The 21,471-nt window shown below is 38.4% G+C and overlaps 1 protein-coding gene across 5 annotated transcripts in view; it reads left to right on the top strand.

Annotated features, from left to right (window-relative positions):
• SCUBE1 (signal peptide, CUB domain and EGF like domain containing 1) overlaps positions 1–21,070 on the top strand; it is a 201,027-nt gene extending 179,957 nt beyond the window's left edge. For 3 of the 5 annotated variants that reach the window (XM_048964156.1, XM_048964141.1, XM_048964172.1), the window contains 9 exons: positions 1,268–1,426; positions 2,568–2,771; positions 3,992–4,153; positions 7,255–7,422; positions 8,264–8,425; positions 9,833–10,030; positions 13,969–14,121; positions 15,031–15,110; positions 16,277–21,070. In XM_048964156.1, coding sequence (XP_048820113.1) covers positions 1,268–1,426; positions 2,568–2,771; positions 3,992–4,153; positions 7,255–7,422; positions 8,264–8,425; positions 9,833–10,030; positions 13,969–14,121; positions 15,031–15,110; positions 16,277–16,429 — 1,439 coding nt within the window. In that variant the 3' untranslated portion in view covers positions 16,430–21,070. The remainder of the gene's footprint in view (positions 1–1,267; positions 1,427–2,567; positions 2,772–3,991; positions 4,154–7,254; positions 7,423–8,263; positions 8,426–9,832; positions 10,031–13,968; positions 14,122–15,030; positions 15,111–16,276) is intronic. The other 2 variants (XM_048964163.1, XM_048964148.1) reach the window with 1 other exon arrangement.
• Positions 21,071–21,471: the final 401 nt, after the last annotated feature.

The raw sequence follows: 21,471 nt of genomic DNA, 5'->3' as shown, positions 1-21,471 counted from the left end.
GGCAGTGTTGAGATGTCACCAGTTGTTTTGAAAAATCTTTGTCCAAAACTACATGAATTTGGAATTAAGCTGATCCTTTTTCTGACATTGGTAATGGCAGAAATATCTTGAGACAAAAAGCTGTGACCAGTGCAGTTACAAGAAATAATGTCGGTTCAGTTTGTTGTTTCCAATCTACGTTTGCAAACGCTATTATTCATTTGCATTATATTGGATGAGTACGCACTGCAGCAGCAGACAACCCCTATATAGAAAAGTTACAACCAAAATCTGATGTTACATAGTCTTCGATCATATGTTACACTGGAATTAGTAGTTATGCTGTGAGAAGAAAAATTTAGAAGAGGATTTAGACAAAATTACAACAAATCTGAAATGTAAATAAAAAAGGATTTATCAGGCTATACCAAAGCACTCAAATGTTTCAAAAAACTCATGGCAGTAAGATTTGGGACTCTATTATTGCTAATTTTTAACTTCATTTTTAAGGTTAAACAAAACATTTTTAACAGATTTTCATGACATTTATTTCTTGTCCTCCATTCCCTTGATACGTTGGAGTAGATTGAACAATTAAAGAATGTGTTGGTATTTTTGCTGTGCACTTCTACAGCTGAAATATCTGAAGTTCATTTACTTTTAACATTAACTCAGAATTTTCTGGGCTTCAGTGCACAATACTGGTGAGACTGCAGCAGCTCAAGTTCTTGCTTAGAGGAACGTAGCAGCTTACAGAAAATGTCTACTGGTGTTACATTCTCTGTTGTGAGTCTGTCTTACCACTCTTGCTGGTGAGAAGTTGAATGATAGCTGAATAGAAAAGAGATTTTGAGCAAGAGATTGCTCAAAGAGATAGAACATCAGTTAGTAGTTTTCTAGAAGCCCATGCTTGTTCTGGTTTAGTCCCAAGCCTGCTGCTCTAATGAATTTGTGAAAACTGACTCTCTTGCTTGGTATAACCATGAAATGACTGTATGTAGTATTGCAGCTCTTGCCTAATTTCTCTAAATAGTTTCCTAATCCTAACACAGAAAAGATACAGGAAATTATAGGCATTATAGGTAACACTAAGCAGCTGAGCATCACCACACCAGTGCTTTTGCCTCCTGCTTTCACCAACAAAAGGATCAAAGTGTCTAAGTGCATGTGAAATGTTACGAAACCTGTCACTGCATTAATAATAACCCAGCTGAGATATTGCTCATTAGCCTGTCACTTGCTACCTTGCTACTTGATTTCTTTCTTTGTGTGGTTTCTCTCATGAAAGGAGGTCAATTCCCTTGTACAGACAACTGCCACGTGACTTTTGTGAATCTCAAGTGTGATTCCTCCAAGAAAAAGCGCCGGGGCCGCAAGTCACCGTCAAAAGAAGTGTCCCATATCACCGCAGAGTTTGAAGTGGAGATGAAGTCAGAAGAAGTCTCAGGTTTGTCAACGGTCTCTAAGTCTGCAGAGAGAAACCATAATTCAATTCCTCAGTGTGTTGTTAGAATCTCTTTGATGCTATTTTATCAAGCTGCTATGTGAAGCTTATAGCACAAGCTTCATTCAACAGCCTTTCCAAACTCAGTTTCCGAGTTTTATTGAAAGGAATTAGGTATGAAATTAAGCCAAAGAACAAAGATTGGATCTACAGCAAAATTCCTAGAGCTAAGTCTTGTATTTTAATTTAGTCTGATTTTCTCAGACAACTGAAGTGCTAATTGATGCACAGAGAATGTAAGGATTAACTAGAAATTATGTTACACTAACCCTAAAAATGTCCTTCAAAATGTAAGTTGCTGAAACTTCAGTCTGAGAATTGAGTATTTTTATCACACATTTGATAAATTCATGTATTCATAACAAACTTCAGGAAGAAAAAGAATTGCTTCAAGTTATTCAAGATGTAGGATATCATGCTATAACACTCAGCCAAAGAAAATGTAGGTTGAATTCTATAAACTTGTCAGTCTTCAAAGGCAGATTTCTTAACCTGTGAGGGTTATCTCAGTAGCAAGGAGTTCAAACAGCCAATTGTGCTAAAAAGTACCTTTCTTTGTGTCAGTTATGTATTTTGATCAGGAATGTAGGGAGAATTCCTAATCAACTGAGTGGACTGAGAAAATTCAGAAATGGTGGTGGTGTCTGACAGGACACCTATGTGGAAATAGGATGCAGTGGGACATCCACCCTTCTTCTAATTGTGCACAAAGCACTGGTCACTGCTACTCTGTAAAGCAGAGTACAGCATTGTTGCACAGTGCCATCTTGATCCTTCTGTCTAGACTGGTGATTTCTGTAGCCCTGTGCACTCAGTATAACCAGATTTCTTAATGACTGAGGTACCAGCGCTCCATGCCCACTCACAAGCCATGCAGCTCAGTTTGATGGACGTCAGGGTACTACTGGCTGGCCCCATAAAAGTCCTGATTTTAAATACAGTGAGCTGCTTCTACAGTTTATATGGAGAAGACAGTGAAACAAACAGAGGAGTCACAGTGTAATGCAAGCTGAGCTTTTTGTTAAGCACCTCTTTTAAGCATCAATCTCAATTGCTTCTAGTTTTCTTATCGTTTCCCATCTAGACACCTGTAACATTGACTGTGTTCGGAAAAGGATGGAGCAGAAGCTGCAAACTGCAATCAAAACATTGAGGAAATCTATTAATAAACAGCAATTTTACATTCAGTTTTCTGGGACAGAATATGAAGTGGCTCAGAAGCCAGCTAAAGCTACTGAAGGGCATGAAGCTTGCAGTACGGGGCAAGTGCTGCAGGATGGAAAATGCGGTAAGTCCCAACTGATTCCATTCAGCCATACCCCAAAAAACACACTGCCACAATATGTTGGCAACTATTTCACAGTTACTCCCAGTATCTAATGAAAATACATTTACAGTTCTGTAAAACAATGAAATAGCATTTTCCTAGATGCTGTGTATTTAGTTTGAATTTGTCTCTCTTACTTTCTTCATCACCAGATAATCTGTGACCTGTATGTATATTTATAATTAACACTCAAAAAGTCCAATTAAAAAAAAAAAAAGAAGGAACGATCTATAGAAATCTATTTTAACTTTATGTCAGATCTCAAATTTCTTTAAGCTTCTTCCACAGTTACTAGGCTGTAGTGCTAAGGTGATAATGCAAAACTACTAGTGGCAGTTCTCAGCACTGCAAGGTTTCTAATCACTTGGAGTCACATTTTCAATATTAGCATATCTGTTTTTCCAGCTGCTTTTAGACACCAAGTCATTTACAAGCAAAAAGGAGTTTAAGACAGGTCTATTAGATGCCTCTGATGAGTTGTTTCTAAGGCTGTTTTCATCACATAGGAACAGTGATTTACAAGCAGTTATTGAAAAGCTGCTGCTGTTAGTGTCTAGAAGCTAATTACTAATTACTAATATCCAGTAGAGAAAAACCTTTAATGTAATTGTGACCTGTTACTATAAGAAGAGTATACGGATTCATTTACATACTTAAAATGCCTTCCATTTGGGCTATTTGAGTGTCAAGAAAAAGAAAACATTACATGGGATACACTGCCCTCAGAGAAATCGCCAGAACTGATTACAGGAGACAGATTTTTGTGCCTTCTTCCGTAGAACTTACACATAAATGCACATAATTTAAATTTGTTCACATCATCAAACTATTCACATCATTTCCTATACATTATACAACACTGCCTTAATTGAACTGCAATATACTGTTTGCAGACTGCATTAACTTTATTAACAACTATATCTGGTAGTGCTTCAGCACAGTAGAATGCCATTTAATGGGTTAAACAGTAGAAGAAGGACCTTGACTGCACTGATGTCAATTGGCTGCAGACCCCAGACAGTCCTCTTTACATCAGGTGACAGTCTTTGCCTAATGCATGCAAAAGTGCCACTAATAATACTGAGACTAAAAAGACCCATCTTCTCTAAACGTTCAATATATAGGAAAATGATGTGATCAAAATGAAAGTCCTTATGCAGATTCCTCTTTTCTTTTCTCAGTTACCTGCAGCACGGGCACCTTTTATAGCGGAGAACATAATCAGTGCATTCCTTGCTCACCAGGAACATACCAAGACACAGAAGGTCAACTTACCTGTGAGCCTTGCCCAAGTAATGATGGACAGGGAGTAGCAGGCGCCCGGAATGTTTCAGAATGTGGAGGCAAGTTTGATGTGATTGTAAAAGGATTAGGTGTTGCCACACAGCCTGTGAAGTGTGGAGGCTAAAAGAGGGCAGAGCCATCCACACTTCTGTCTTGTAAAGGTAACAGAAGAAATCTCTGTGCTCTTACAAGCAATATACAAAATGTTCTGGCTCGTTCCATTCACTGACATGCTGACATTGCCAACTGAAGGTGGGACCTGCTGCAGCAAGGTTATGGTATGAAAATGAGCAAGTCAAGCAAAGCTCTTTACTTCACGTCAGGTATGGAATCTGAACAGACATACCTCGACTTGTAAGGACTCATCAGGTATATTGCAAGCCAAAGGGATAGTTTACTTTGGGCTGGTGAGTGTAATGAACCTGCTGATTTAACCTTTTGCATGGGATGCTGTTTACCTGGCTTCATTGGCAGCAGTTGTAACTTTGAGATAGTTGTGTTGCAAGGGTCTGTACATGGGCTCAGAGGTAATGACTGCAAGTGCCATGCTGTATGAATTTGCTATAGCTTTTGGCAAATGACACAGCACCTCTGACTTGACTTCGTTATATATAAATTGGATTACGATGGTAATCCCAGTTTCAGAAAAGAGCTGCAAATTTCGGTTTGTAAATGCTTCTATTGTAAGTTATTCAAGATATATCACTGTTAATTATTTTATCTACATTATTTCCTGCAGATGAGCAAAATCTAGTAGCTTTTTTTCTTGGAAAGAAATCTGTCCTATCTGCTTTGCCAGTTCTGACTTTAAAACCTACCCATATAATTTACATTAATGCTTACTTCAAGAATAACTAGAGTGAGCACACAATGAATGACACTTGAGAAGCTGCCATTTTTCTTCATTCACTGAACTTAAAAAAAGTTTAGTTTAGTCAAACATATGGTAGATTTTGCTGATATCCTGTATGCAGGAGCTATCATTGAAAAAAACTCAAAATGCCTGTACATCTTGGGTTTTGTTTTTTTTTATTTGAACAAAATCCAATAAGAATAGATTATCAGAGTTTAAAAAATGTTGATATAGTGTACTGACCAAAGTAGAACAAGAGTTACTAGTTGCTTTATCTCACCTTTAGCAAGGCTTGCATTTGAATTTTTGTTCTGCACAACACAAAGAAATCCTTCTGGTTATTTTTGTGGAGAGTATTGCTCTGGAAATGTTTGCTGTCAGATCACAAGAGTCTTTTTTTTCCTAATCAACTCTCCCCTTTTCTTTTTTTCTGAAAGTGGCAAAAGAATGTACTTGAGACTTCATAAGCCTCCCTAAATTTTTATCAAGAACAGGATAAAATGTTGCAGCACATATAATAAAACTGTGTTTTTATGACTTTGTAAATAACAGGCTTTGTTAGAAATGTACTCACCATGTGTAATTAATACTATTTTTGCATCATGTCTTCTGGAGCAGTGTATGTCTGTGTGGTAACAAGTACACTGTAATCCAAATCCTCATCCCTACAGGTGAAGCACATGCAGATACCTGAAAGAGATTGCAAGTGGCTGTTGCATAGAACTCTTTTGTAGCTCCAACTGAATAAGATGCTATGATATTTAAATTCCATGTGATTCTTGCAGACACAAGCCCAAAACACAGTTAGGGAGCCTATTCATTTGGGGCTTTTCTCAGGGAAATCATGTCAGATATATTTTGTTGGTAAATTTCAATTTCAAATTCAATTAAAAAGGCAAGAAGGAAACAGCTCACTTCTATATACATCCTCAGGTAAGATATATTAATGCTGAAAACAGCAAACATTTAGCAGTATGAAAACACAACGGTACCTATTCCTTAAAAGATATCTCTGAGCCACATTTCACACATTCTTAATTTTCACATTGAAATCCAGACCCACATCCATTCATTAACTACCTTCACATTAAAGTCCAGCAACCAGTTGGACCAGACCAGGAGGATCAGTTTTGCTATAAAAATAAGTGCAGAATTGTCTTCAAATTAGCAGTGTCATGTCTCTGAGTCTGTGTCACATCAACCTACTTGTACACTCATATTCCAGCCAGGTGGGATGGGAGCAAGACTAAATCCCAGAGATCCTGATCCCAACGTTGTCTATAAGAGTTAGATTTTTTGTAGGAACTTTTGCTTGAATTTTTGCTTTAACTTTGCTTTTGCTCAGGATTTCTTGTCCATCCTGAGTGCCAATTACCCAGGATGCTGGACGTCCCCAATATTTCCCAATATCAGGGTTTATAAAAAACCCCAACCCCACCTAGAGCTCTCAAAACTCTCAGGATTTCAAGCCAGTTTTTTCTGTCTGCTGTTCAGTTCTTGGGGAAAATGAATTGCAAAGTATTGCTATTAGGCAACCTCAGGGAACACTTAACACATCTCAAAGTGCTGATCTCCTGGCTGGACTAGTGTGAAGATATGTAGTAATGCCATAATGTTGAAAAACTTGACATCTTGATTCTCAAATATGTTGTCGAAGAGTAAAGTACACTAGCTAGAAAGAAGCAAGCCAAACAAATGCCTATCAGAAATTAGCTGGAGAGCAAGTTTTAAAACTACCTTGTATCTGTCAGTGAGCTCCTCAACGAAGTGCTTTGCTTTTCACAACTGGCTGCTTTCTGGCAGAAGAACTTCTGACAAGCAGTAGTTTTTGCAGCTGCCCAGAAAGCTGCTGGTGTCAGCTATTCTTCCAGACAGGATGCCACACTGTCCCATCTAGATAGTTACCATTTCCATATAATAAAAAGAAGATATTAAAAAGAAAACAATGCTTCACAGATATGATACAAAGATTCATTTTTTCCCTGTAGAGAACTTTGTAATTCTCAGGTGAAAGACTCAGTGAAAATATTATAAAAACATCTTATTAGACCCATTCTAAAAAAGAAAATTTAAAAAGAAACATGGGTAGCAAAGAGCTTATTAAGAAACTAGTTCTAATTGCTGGCCCTGTTTTTAGGAAGTAGTTACAGGAACAATCCAGATGCAGCAGGTAAGACTAGAATTTGATCTGCAGCTGTCTTGTAGTTACTTTTTTAAGGTAAAAGAAACATTGCCAACTATGAGCTGTTTTTATATTTTGGCCAGAAAAGTAAGCTCACTAACACAGATGATCATTTTCATTTCTAGGGCAGTGTTCTCCTGGACACTATTCATCAGATGGTTTTAAACCTTGTCGAGTCTGTCCTCTTGGTACATATCAGCCTGAACCAGGAAGAACCCTCTGCTTTCCATGTGGTGGAGGGCTTGTGACCAAGTACGAAGGTGCTGTTTCTTTTCAAGACTGTGAAACCAAAGGTGAATTTCATATCTTTCCATGATTTGTTTCCTGCTGCTTGCCCTTTTGTTTGTGAGCTTTGATAGTCTCCAAAACAAACATAGTCACTGCATATAGGAACAGTGTATGTGATTAAATTAAATGTTCGGGCAATCTGTAAAATAGTCATGATCTCCCAAGGTTGTGGAGATGGAGTCTGAACAGGATTTATTGTATTTGGAATTTACCACAGGCACATATAGTATTAGCTCTGCAACTGGGAAGTATAAATCAGCTTCACTGCATGGCAAAAAATCAAACCAGCCTGCATCAGAGAATGATTTAGCCTTTCATTGCTGCCTGTTTTTATTTTCCAAACTAGAAAAACTAAATATTACAGAAATTATATGAAGTTAAGGATTCTTTACAAATGGGCTGGGCAGCAACTGTTAGTATGGAACACGTTGCGTGTCCTGTAATGACAACTTCCAGTGCAAACACTAAAGAAGGAATCTGCCCAAACTTATTTTGGCTTACTTATTTGAATTACATGCTGATTCTGGCAAACATAGGAACTCCCCTCTTGCTATTGTGAAAGACATTTTTGTTGTTGAGGCAGATATGTATCATCTTCCATTTTTTATTAGCTCATAGGAAACCCCTGTATCAAATGTAGTGAGAGGCATATCTAGCATGAATTGCTAGTTCATCAGTCTTCAGAGGAGTATTCTAGTTAGAAGGTCATTTGTAATTGGAAATAGTGTGAGCTTATGTTCTTTTTGCCTTTTACTGCCTAGTAATTATACTGCAGTTTGGGAATCATGGGCTATGTCCAAAGTAGAGGGAAAATAATATGAAAATAATATGGCTCATACTTTGCAGTTCATTGCTCTCCTGGACACTACTACAACTCCACAACGCACAGATGTATCCGATGCCCTGTAGGAACTTACCAACCTGAGTTTGGTCAAAACTACTGCATCACCTGCCCTGGGAACACAAGCACAGATTTTGATGGCTCCACTAATGTTACACACTGTAAAAGTAAGTTGCATTTATAGTAGCTGTGAGGTGAAGCATGTCTTTGTTTCTGAACCGCAGCTTGAAGGTTCATTTGTCAGGTTGCACTCTCATCATGTATTTCCCAGTTAGCTTATATCTGCTGCCACATGGGACAGTAAAAACTGAAAGCAAGGAGAACAAAACCTGGAAAACTATCACTTGATGCATTTAATTGTTTTAGCATTAATGTAATTTCATAGAGTGCCAGCTACAAGTTAAAACTATTGAGCTTTCAAATTCCCAGATCCTGGAAGTTTTGCAGTGATGCATATTTCTATCTCTGTAGAGCACAATATCTTCTATCAGAGTAACTGCTGCTAGTCGTTATAAAATGCTAGCAGATACGGTCATGCATACTGCAAATGCCAGATAATTACTTATGACAGTGAAGTCTCATAGGCTTTTTTGCAGTACTCAGCCCTCTGTCTTAAGTTACCATTTTAAACATCTCTGAGGATTGCTGTGTAGTTGTATTTGATCTTCTGTGAGTTACTGTTTCTTTTAGACGAAAGATTTTTTTTCATCCCAACCATGCAAATTTAAGAGAAGTTCTCTATAATAGTTAGGTAATGTCATATCAAATATTCGTATGTACAGCTGCCATAAATTTTTATTCTTACTAAGTCATATTTTCTAATGCAATTTAAGTAAATCAGTTATTCTTAAAGAATTTGAAGGAGTTTGATAATTTTCCAATAAAGTAAAACCACTTATGTCACTTTGCTGGCTTAGATATTTTCTGTTTTCAGTCCAGCTTCTGACCTTGCAGAATTTTTTGATTAAGCAAAATATTTAAATGTACATCTAGTTTTACACAGTTGTGTAGGCCTGGAAAGATCAAGTTAAATAACTTAGTGAATCACACGGTAAATTCAGTAGGAATTTTAAAAGCTCAGAAAGTAAAACTTAAATGCATCGGTTAAGATTCTTGAATAAGTTGTTTCACTTTAAACAAAGCAAAGTAGATCTATAATCAAGATAAGGTTACCTATTAGGATCATCACACGCTTTCACCTAAACCAGGTTAAAAACCACATGAAGTTCAGTCAGAAAACGTAGATGTCAGCATGGCCTCAGTGGTAACCACTGCATGAGTGCCTCCACAATGAGATCCTGTTTACTTACCTGCTGGTTTCTTAATCAAACGTCAAAGCTGAATGGAGGGTTACCTTATGCACTGGAGATTAAGGGTATACAAATCAGTTGCAATCATCTCTGTAGGTTGACTATTGCTTTAAGGGCTTTCAGTGATAAACAAAGAAGCAGCTGAAGAATGTATCCATTTCTAAACCCAGGAGGAGAAGTTTAGGCTTGCTCTTGACAGATCTAGAATAACAGCTCAAATTAGCTCATCAGCTAACACAAATGCTAATTTCTGTTCCTGCATAGACCAGCACTGTGGAGGAGAACTTGGTGATTATACTGGCTATATTGAATCACCTAACTATCCTGGAGACTACCCAGCTAACGTTGAATGCATTTGGAATATAAATCCGCCCCCAAAGAGGAGAATACTCATTGTTGTGCCTGAGATATTTCTCCCAATAGAAGATGAATGTGGTGATGTTTTAGTAATGAGAAAAAGTGGTAAGTTGTCAGACATGGGTTATATAAATATTTATTGCAAACAGTCTGAGTGGGAAGTTCGTACTGAACGGATGATTGTCCTCAACTTTCAGTGTTTTTAAAAGGACTGTTGAAATGGCAGAGCAAGTTAAAACAGAACACTGTACCAATAACAATTAACATATTAATTATTCAAGAGTCCTGGCTGAATCACAAAGCAGTTAATGGGCTTTTGTCTAGCCCAATTATCATGTGGGATAAATCACTGCCATTCTAGAAGTCAATGCAGTAATGCTAAATTAGATTAGAAGAGATATCTTCTGACATCTATGCAAATTATTCTCTTGCTTATCCTTTGTGAGTAAATGCTGCACAATATACAAATGCTGCAAGTATTGCTAAATCTTTGCCATGGCACAGATTGTCTCCTGACACCTTCAAGAAATCCAACTTTTCCCAACTTTATGTGGAGTGGTATCGTACCCTTTCTTTGATTACTCCTGAAGCTAAGACAGCATTATGATACATTTCTCCTGCCGTCCTTTATAGGCATCCAGCTTCTATTGATCTGTTGTTAAATTTCCAAGAAGCACCAAACCTGAAAAGCAATTGTTGATATGGAACTTTGTTTAAACAGTGTATTTTACTTGGTAAAATGGCGTATTTCATTTGCTAAAACAATTTTCGTGACCTTTTTTTTTTATCCTTGAGGGCTTGTGTTGGCAGCTCTATATATCAGATGAGTACTAAAAGAAACCTGCTCAGTGTAGATAAAATAAAAATATTTCTGTATAGATTTGTTTTTTAAAAGCAAAACAGTGTAGCAGAACAAATTAGTTGTCCTAATCCCAAGCTGTGGTTCCAGCAGTAACTAACGCCAGGCAGATCAGGGAAATATTTGGCTTTCACTTTAGAGCCAACAGTAGTACCACAATATCAGCACTGAAAAATGAGGGGAGTTTTTCAGATATGTGATTTGCAATTACTATATATTTGGCATCACATAAGTAGTCTTTACAAATATTTATTACATTTTATGGAAAGTCGGCATACAGTGAAAGCAGTGAAAAAACTGATCGCAGATCCAGAGGTACTGTTGGATCCCCTTACTTGTAGTTTAAGAATGGACTCAACCACAATGGTATGTATAAATAATACAGCATGTTCTTGCCAGCGTGGTTATGTTAAGCTGGGCTTCTCCCTGATCCACACTTGCCACCCAGTCCTTCACTTATGCACACACAGGCAGATGTGGGCTGAGACAAGCTCCAGCTCTGTGGAAGTATTTGCACAGAGCAAGTAAAAGTCATGCTCACAGTCCTCCAGTGGTTGTCGTGAGTTTCCAGTTGCTGAGCGTGCTTTGAATGTGTTCAGCCCAAGTCACACAGGCAATATAAACAGAAAGTGAGCAAGCTTGTGAAATTTGTTCAGTAATCTGATAGCTTTGCTTGTCACCTTAACTCTACACAATTGTGTGTGGTTCTCAAATTATCAGCTCTATTTCAGTACAGATAAATGGTATTTTCCTTGCAAACCTACAGCCAGGTGTTTTACAGTGGTTGGTCCTGGTCCATTATGATCCCAGTAAAAAAGCACTTAGTCTCTGTGAGATACCATTTTAAATGCTATTTATTGAAGCTAATTCTGTAAGGAGAGAAAAGTATAGGTCTTTACGTGGTAGGAACCCTAAGTGCTGTAGCATCAAATGGGCCTGTGATTCACACAGCATACTGGGTAAACCTTGTGCACAGAAAAGATTTTCCACTTTTCTTCATTCAGCTGTTATGGGATTTTCTTATGAGGCCAAATGAAGTGCATCTCAGGCTCCTGAAGAAACTTGTTGATGTGATTGCCAAGCCACTCTCTATAATATTTTAAATGTCATGGCTGTCAGGCAAAGTCTCTGTTAACTGGGAAAAGAGAAACATCACTTTTAAGGTTAACATATTTTGTAAGAAAGGAAGACATGGGGAACTACAGGCCTGTGTTGTATGTGAAGTGCAGAGACTCAACTACAGTGAGTCTTACCTGGGAAGATCATGGAGCAGATCCTCCTGGAAGAGATGCTAAGACACATGCAAGATGACAAGAGGATCTGACACAACCAGCATGGCTTCACCAAGGGCAAATCTGGTGGCGTTCCATGATGGAGTTACAGGATCAGTCACTCCTTCAAAGAAAGGGCAACTGATGTCATCTACCTGGAGTTGCACAAGGCCTTTGGTGTGGTCCCACACCACCTCCTTATCTTTAGATTGGAGAGATACAGATTGAAGGCTGGTCTATTCAGTGGATAAAGAATTGGTTGGATGGTCACAGCCAGATAGTTGTGGTAAATGGCTCTATGTCCTGGTGGAGGTTGGTCACAAGTGTTGTCCCCCAGGGATCTGTCTTCAGACCAGTGTCTCTTCAACAACTTTATCAATAGCATCGACAGTGGGACTGAGTTCACTCTCAGCAAGTTCATTGATGACACCAAGCCGAGTAATGCAGTTGACACAACAGAAGGAAGGGATTCCATCCAGATGGACCTGTACAGGCTTGAAAAGTTGGTCCACATGAACCTAATGAGGTTCAACAAGGCCAAGTGCAAGGTGTTGCACTTAGGTGAGGGCAATACCAGAAGTGTGTACTGACTGGGAGAAGAACTCATTGAGAGCAGCCCTGCAAAGAAGGACTTGAGGGTCTTGGTGGACAAGAACTGGACATGATCCAGCAGTGTGCCTTGTGGCACAGAAGGCCTACTGTATCCTGGGCTGCATCAAAAGAGAGGTGGCCAGGAGGGCACAAGAGGTGACTGTCCCCCTCTACTCTGCACCTTATAAGGCCTCATCTGGAGTACTGTGTCCACGTCTGGGGCCTCCAGCACAAGAAAGATGTAGAGCTGTTGGAGTGGGTTCAAAATAGAGCCACAAAGATGCTCCAAGGGCTAGAACACCTCTGAAGAAAGGCTGTGAGAGCTGGGTTTGTTTAGTTTGGAGAGGAGAAGGCTCAATGGAAAACTCATTGCAGCCGTCCAGTACATAAAGGGAACTTATAAGCAGGACAGGGACTGACTTTTTACAGACTGATAGTGATAGGATGAGGCGGAATGGCTTGCAAATAAGAGAAGGGAGATTTAGGCTGGATGTTAGGAAGAAATTCTTTACTCAAGAGTGTAGTGAGGCACTGGAACAGGTTGCCCAGAGAAGCTGCAGATGCCCTATCCCTGGAGGCATTCAAGACCAGGTTGGATGGGGCTCTGGGCAGCGTGATCTGGTGGGTGACAATCCTGTCCATGGCAAGGGGACTGGAACAAGATCTTTAAAGGTCCCTTCCAACCTGAGGTATTCTATGTTTTGTGATTCCTGAAACAACTCTATCATTTCTACTGCCAAACAAAAACAGCATTCTTATGATAACTTATTGCTGCACTGTTAGATAAAGGCAAGGCCAGGCAGGTGGTGTGATCAGCCGTGCCAAGTGAGAACTGCCTGTAGGCTCCTCTTCTTCCTGTGCTCTGGCTGAGGTGCTCCTGCAGCCATGGGATTTGCACAGCGAAACACAGCACTGGCCTGGGCACACTCACATTAACTCTTCTTCAGAGGGTAATTGCGTACTGCTATCAGGTTAATTCCCCAAACAGGGAGTTCTTGGAGCTGCTTATCACATCTACCTGGGGTGCAGCTGACTTGTTGTGGTCTATCTGGGGTCAGTAGTACACAGAGTGAGTAATATTGATACTAATCTTGTAAACATTAGAAATGAACTTGTCTTGGGACAGAGGAGAAGGGCTCTTACTACCTTTGTTGAAAAATTCCCTTCGTCTCTTTGGCAGATAAAAGAGCCTTCTGTCACCAAACAAACAAACAAAAAAAAAAAACCTTAAGCTGACAGGTATCTGTAAACTGAGAAGTGTTTTGTCAATTTCACATTTCTGACTTTGAAATTATAAAACGTATGTATTTAATATTTCCTAGCTTCTCCTACTTCAATTACTACATACGAAACGTGTCAGACTTATGAGAGACCTATTGCATTTACTTCAAGATCAAGGAAGCTATGGATTCAGTTCAAGTCAAATGAAGGCAACAGTGGGAAAGGATTTCAAGTCCCTTATGTGACGTATGATGGTGAGAAGGGGATTGTTTTCCATCTCTGTGTTTATGTGAAATGCAGAACACTGGCCTTCAGAATCTGTCCATCATGTGATGACAGGGAGAGAAGAATGAAGACAAAACTTCATGTAACTTTTTCTGTCCATTACTTTCAAATTCTTTACAACTGGTTTTAAATGATACCTGATTTTATATTTATTTCTTTTCTTAATGTTTGAAAGACAGATGGCAAGTTACAGAGAATTCTTTAAACTTACATGAAATTCAGTGAGACTCTCTTTAATGGTCATTTATCATATGTGTAATGAGAAAACTATTAATTGCTGTACATTTCAGGAAGCCCCTTCATCAAGCCCTACTGATAATCAACACAGTCATTAAAAGTATAAATTAATAACATCGCAAGTTCAACAGAGAAAAGCAAGGATGCCAAAGGAAATACCCTTTAACTAGCCACTTCCATAAATCCTTAACGTTTTAGACCATTCTAGCTCATCGTATAGAAATATGCATTAAACTGTGTATTTTGGACTTTGGGATGATTCCTGTTTTAACAAAATCAAGACTTTTTTATGATAACTTTGGCAGCTGCCTGTGTTTTATGTAGCCTTTGACAGTTATTTCATATCTGTGGTCTTGTTTCTTCGTTTATAAAATGTAGATAATAAAGCACTGTTATGTGGAGGGAGTAGCTTTCTGGGGGTAAGTCAATACTTACATAGAGAATTGAAAGTTACTGTTCAGTACAGAATTCTACATTTTACTGTGATTAGATTAGACCACAGCAGGAAGGTGATCACTGAATAATGATCTGGATACTCAATTTCTCACCTGTCTCGAAGAGGAAGTCTAGATAATGAGTGCCTATCTGTCTGTTATCCTGCCAAAGGATATCACAGTCGCTCACTGATCTTTATTTTTCAGAGGATTACCAACAACTAATAGAAGATATTGTTCGGGATGGACGATTATATGCATCAGAAAATCATCAAGAAATTCTAAAGGTATGAAAATTCTTCTTTATCTGAGGCTAACCAAGGATTCCTTTTACTAAATATTTTTCCAAGGTAGCTCTCATTACCCTCATAGGGTTGTGATATTTAAACTTCCTCTGTGATGCCGAATGAGATTCCCTCTTTTCAGAGCTTTGTGCTGGTATTTGAAGTAAAACAAAATCAGTAGCTCAGTTGGGCTAAGCACACATCTACATCCTTTGCTGACGTAAGACCTAAATGAAACATATGCTAACGTGATTGTATGTTATAAAAATGAATAAGCTATTGTTCAAAGAGTCTTCTTCAGCCTCAGTATGGCATATGTTTAAATTAGCTTTTTTAACAATAAATTACAATTTCCTGTGCATTAAAAATTATCTAAACTACTATCTTGCCTTAACAAGATATAACCCTAATGTAGCATTGTAGGCTGTTTGTGAAAGGATTTTCAAAAGGTGAGATAAATGGTTTTCAGAAGGAGAGAACTGTGGAAAAAGGCTGCTGTGTTGCCACGTATAACATCTAATTAATTTAAACTTAAATATATGTGTATGTAAAGCTGCTCAGAAAGCAAATTTTAACCTGCTAAATGTAAGGCTTAGAGCCAGCTCTCCTGGTTGTCCCTGTCTCAACCCTCTGAGCATTCGCTCACTGGATCTTCCAGGTCACTCAGGTTTCAGGCACAGGCTCGGCTGATTCCCTGAAACAAGGCTTTACCAAAATACAGGAGAGGCTCCTTAAAGAGCTCAGGGTTGCTGAAGACCAGTCTTCTTTCTTTCTTGTGGAAGGAAGGTCCTGAGCAACAGCATTAAAGAGGCTGGAAGGGCCAACAGAGGCGGCTTTCCGTACTAATGCCTGACTTGTACAGCCAGTTTGTGGTTAACCCAACTGCTGCTCTCTCAATTCAGTATCTTCCAGGAACAGAAATTGCAAAGGGAAAGGAAAAAAAAAAAAAAAAGGAAAAAAAGAGAAAGGAAAAAAAACCTGAAAACACAGTAGACAAATTCATCAGTATAAAACCCTACTCCAACATGGAGCAGTTTACTTACACTGCTTTAGCCAGAATCAAGTTCTACCAAAAGAAAAAAGCTGACTGTTGTTCATTAATTATGATAGATGAGCATAAACTAAATCCCAACAGTATTTTTATATAATATGTATGTTGTCTCCCACAGGACAAGAAACTGATTAAAGCTCTCTTTGACGTACTGGCACATCCACAAAACTATTTCAAGTACACAGCACAAGAGTCGAAAGAGATGTTTCCAAGATCATTTATAAAACTATTGCGATCAAAAGTTTCCAGATTTCTACGACCGTATAAATAGTGGTATTCAGTTTGAGGTTATTTTGCATTCCTGTTGAATACTGTCTTTCCTCCGTAGTAGAAACATCTGGTAATTTAAAGGCTCTTTTCTGCAGTCTTTATTTTCAGTTGTATATTGAAGAATACCTATAATGTTTTATAATCATTAACCACCAATGTTCTGAGTGAGATTTTTACTACAGAAAAAGTATTGTGGATCCTGGAGTGTGTCTATTTGAAGATCCAAACTTGTGTCTGCACTTGTGTATCTTCACTTTCCATTTGAAACTACGTTACGTAAAAATATTCTTTCCGCTTTTTTTATTTTCCATCAAAAATAATTTTCTGCAAAGCAAAGAAGGCATCTATTCAAATCTGATGAAACTACCTACCAGTAGGTTCTGTTGTAGTAAGAGGTATGTAGTATGAATAAGATTTGGATTTTGAATTGCACTTGAAGTTTAGAAGAAAACAAAACAATTTAAATTTTGTTACTTCTCATTTGTGGCTTAGTGGAACCTCTGACCAAGTAGAAATCAAAAGGGAAGAAAAAGGAGGAAAAAAAAACCAACAAGAATCAGATGTATAATTTTGTTTTATGAATTCTGTACAATTGAGTCCCCTGTGCTTATGTTTTCATCTCTCCTCTTCTAAACTTCTTCAGAGGCTTGCCACTATACGTTACTGCATTGAAATGGATCGAGCTATGGAATTCTATCCATCAGTTGGTCCCTTTGGAGGCAGTTACAATAGAACAGATGAGAAAGGAACAACACCAACAAAACTGGTAGTCTGTTTTTCTTTCCATTAATAGAGCATCTAAATGAGTACAATATATAAATATATAAATATATACTTCTATTTGTGGGTACATTAGTAATGTTATCTTTAGTTACTGTAAATATTATTCATGCTTAAATCTTTACTCCCCCACACACTATTTACTTGTATCTATTTGTAACTTTGCTTAGATGATCCAATGACTTCTCCAAGTGCTTGTCACTTCTATTAACACAAACCCTTCTGCAGTTTTATAACACAGGATAATGGTTTACTTTTGGGCATCCTCTTTTAATACATTATTGCAAGAATAACAGCATCAGTTTAGATGTGACTGCTGTCCAGGAAGGGGGCAGTTACTGTCTCTTCCTTGGGCGACCCACACAGCAGACAAACAATTACACCTGAGGACAGCACACTTGTGAGGAGCTCACCAAGGAGGATCTTTTTTTTTTAGATCTGCCATCTCTAAAATGCTGGGGACAAACCTCTGCCACAGGCCTAAACTGCAAAAGAAAGGTGCAGGAACACAGTTTTGCAGCCCAGTTTGATGGGTTGGAGGACGGGTCCTGCAATCAGAGGCTTGGAGTCACTGTGCCCATCAACTTCTGGGACTATGCAGTCTGTAAGAGAGCATTAACCTTGTAGTCAGGTCCTCCTCACAGTGTGATGAGTACCTGGGTTCTAAGATGACGATAAATCCCATGTTTCCTCCTGTTTTCTGGCACAAGGGCTAATTTCACACGATTGCAGAATTCAGTGACAGAGTAGCTATTTTTATTGGCATTTCAGCTTCTTTTATTTTTAAGTCTCTTCCTCTTTTGTATCATTTCCCTTCTGATCCCACAAGATTATGATGTGCATAAATTAACTGTCATGCCAGCATCCTTTCAGAAAGACACGTGTAACTGCTTTGGTTTTTTTGGTTTTTTTTGCACATCTATCTTGTAGTTTAAAATACCCTTGGATGCTCTCAAAGAAAGCATTAAGGGTAGATAAGGCTAACTTCTTGTACTTCTTACACTTTTTTTGTCTTTGAGCAAGTGCTGTTTAAATTTACAAAGTTGTTTTCTGTTGGCTTTGAGTGGTTGGCTATTTCATTTCTAAGAGACACATTAAATATTCAGTTGTGTTTTTCTGCTTGGCCATCTTGTATTTTTACTTGCCTTCTTTCCTTCTCTGTTGAAGACCATAATTTTTTTCTTTCTGTGCCTGGACAGTTTCAGCTTAGTCTAATTCCTTTTTTGTCATGCATGGATTGTAGGTCTTTGAATAACATTCTCTTTAATCTCTATATATTTATATATTAACCTTTGTTTTCAAATGTAATAGCTCCATGAAAGTCAGAAATGTCCTCTTTTAAAGGTTGTTTTTTGGGTTGTTTTTTTTTTTTGTTGGTGGTGGTGGTGGTTTTTGTTTTGTTTTGTTTTGTTTTTGTGAGGATGTTGCAATTACTTTCCTTAAATATTCGTGATGGATTATTAAAGGTGGATATTTGAAGGCGACCATGTCAGTACCAGATTCAGTACATGCCCAAAATGAAAGAAGTTATGTGCATGTTTTTCCCTTAACAGAAGGAATTTGTAGAAAAAAATGTAAATCCTAAAAATAACAAAAATCTTTTTAGATAATCATGTATAAGGCCATAGCGAAGAAACTATTTCAACCAAACAGTACCTCATAGTCTGATAGGTCTATCCAGAATGATTAGAACTAGTCAGAATTTAAGATGTGCTGCTGAAAGATAGTTGGGAATTGTTCAGAATTCTAAACAAAGATGACTGAATTTATGAAGAAAGGTAACTTGTTCATTTGTTGAACAGTGAAGAATGATCTGTAGTATTGTTGGCTTCAGTAAGTGAGCTTTGGAAACCTGATGCTGTGCAGTGAGTTTTGTAAAATCCCTGCTAAACTTCTGCTTAGCAACTCATGATTGTGGGCATAACGCCACAGTTGTCATGCAGGCCAAGCTTCCTCTTTAGAAAAGAGCTGAAGGTAATTGCCTTAAAGGTCCATAGACTACTGGTAGCACCATAACGTCTTCCATGAGGAATCCAGTGCCACACAGAGACCATGGCACCAACTTGTCTTGGTCATGGCCACTGTTAGTGGGACCTTGGTGCAGCTGTGAGCAGTGAATACGTAAAGGACTGTCTTCAGTTTGCTCTGGTACAGCTCTGGCTGACTTTCAACCACATTAGACAAATGTTGTGTTTCATCTGGTTCAGGCAGCCTCAGAGGTGCACGTGAGCTCATGCTCCCTAGAGCCACGGCTGGGCAGGGATTCCGCAGTCAGGACAGGGCTCTCAGTGACTTCTGGAGCAAATACAGACTTTGCGTTGCTGTGAAAGAAAGAACAATTTGGCCTTCAAAAATATACAGTTTCATATGTGATATATTTAGAAAATGAGCCAAGTTTGAATGCTTGCAGCTCTGCATAGAAAAACCATCAGATGTGCAAATTTCTCATGAAAAAAAGTAGCGACAAGTGGTATATAGGAGTGTCTGAACCCATTTCAGCTGATGTTTATGACAGCATATATTTTTTGCATGAGCTCTAAAAGAAAGAAATGTTTTGACAGATCTCATTTAAAAATATCTTACTACTTTCAAAAGGGCACAAGGGTTTTTCATACTTGACAGTTAAAGAAACTGGTATTCACCAAACAGAAGGTGAGCTGAGCTCTTCTTTTGTTTATATCATGTAGAATGTTTTCACTCTACAGAGCGAAAGCCAGAGAGCCTATTGTTACTATGCAATAACAAGGAATGACTTAGACAAAGTTGGGAATCAAAAAACATACCGGGAGGAATATTGCCTGCTTTAAGACAAAGAGCTTCATGAAATGAATTGGTCCATGGCAGAATAGCAAATTTTGGCTTTTAGCCTAAATGTGAAATATTGCATTTAAACACATTCAATAAATACAGACCCGTATCACAAATGCCATGCTGCGTACAGGCCATGTGCAACAACATGTTTGTGTCACTGCAGGAAGGCTGAAGAAGTACCCATTTGCAATTACACAATTCCACATCACAAACAAACCAAGCTTCTCATTTTCAATTTGCAAACGCCTATATACTTAAAAGCTGCACCTGTAGCACTTAACATTTCAAGCCTCTCTTCCTGCTTTAAATACTGCACTTATTTTTAGTGAGGTGATGATGAATCTTACCTAGGTATTCTCATCAAATAACAGCCTGCACACCTGCTGTAATCCAGGAGATTGCAACAATCAGAAATTGCTAATCAAGCCCTAAGTCATGCCTTGAAAGTGCTTGTTAGTGATTGCTGTGGGCTGGGTGTTCCCGTGTGTCATTTGAGTACAGGAAGCACCAAGATTTTCTGCTCAGTAGAAGATTGCCACTTGTATCTTGCCTGCGATAGCAAGATTTATTCTGCCTCAAGATTTAGGTCACCGAAACTAGACCGAAAAAAGACTTCAGTAACTTTCAGCCCATTTTTCTGCCAACTTTCCTTCCTCGTTATTTAGTAGAATTTTACCTAATGACCAACTTTTCATAAGAAATTTATTTTCTCATGCTTCCTCCGCACAGTAAAATTAAACCACAGTGTTGGGTGTACTGAAAATTTAGACTGATCCTTCCTACACATCAGTTTTGCATTTGTTTTAAGTAGGCTTATCTTAGTAAGCTTATTTTAATTTACTTTAGATTAGTTTTAGACTAGCTTAAATAAAGTCATGTTTGGCTGCAGAGTTTTCAAAGGCTGCATTTTGATTTGCCAGATGGTTTTGAAAGAGCAGAGCTCAGCTGTAGTCCACCATCTATACATAGAAAGAACAGATGCCACATGAACAAGAAACATGCTTCCATGCACTAAACACTGAAATAAGAAAGTTGCGCCCCCCCCCCCCCCCCCCACTCCAGGCCCCCTTGTTAGTGTGCCCAACAGATTCAAATTTGTCAGATTAGTCCTATCTCTAAACAACCCAGTTCTAATCTTCAGGAGCTAAAGCAGTGGTAGGATTCTTCTAAGGAACTACTGCCTGCTATTGGACAGCAAAACCTAACTGGCCTGTGAGAGTACTTGTGTCTGGACTCTAAATACCTTTAAGTGCTCTTAAAAAATGACCTGGAGTGAAATATCCAATAACTAAATTCAGTGGCAAATTTCTCAGCCAACTCAGAAGCCTGAATTTTCCATTTTTTGCATGGTGGGAGTGAGGGGGAGTGAGCAACATACTGGTGTGTGTACCTGTGTCATTATTTTGAGTAGTTGCATTTTTTTTCTATAGTTTAAAACCACTGTTTGACAGG

The sequence above is a fragment of the Lagopus muta genome, chromosome 1, assembly GCF_023343835.1.
Source record: "Lagopus muta isolate bLagMut1 chromosome 1, bLagMut1 primary, whole genome shotgun sequence".
NCBI classification, from domain to species: domain Eukaryota; kingdom Metazoa; phylum Chordata; class Aves; order Galliformes; family Phasianidae; genus Lagopus; species Lagopus muta.
The sequence above is the reverse complement of the archived record's forward strand: the minus strand, read 5'-3'. Positions and strand labels throughout refer to the sequence as shown.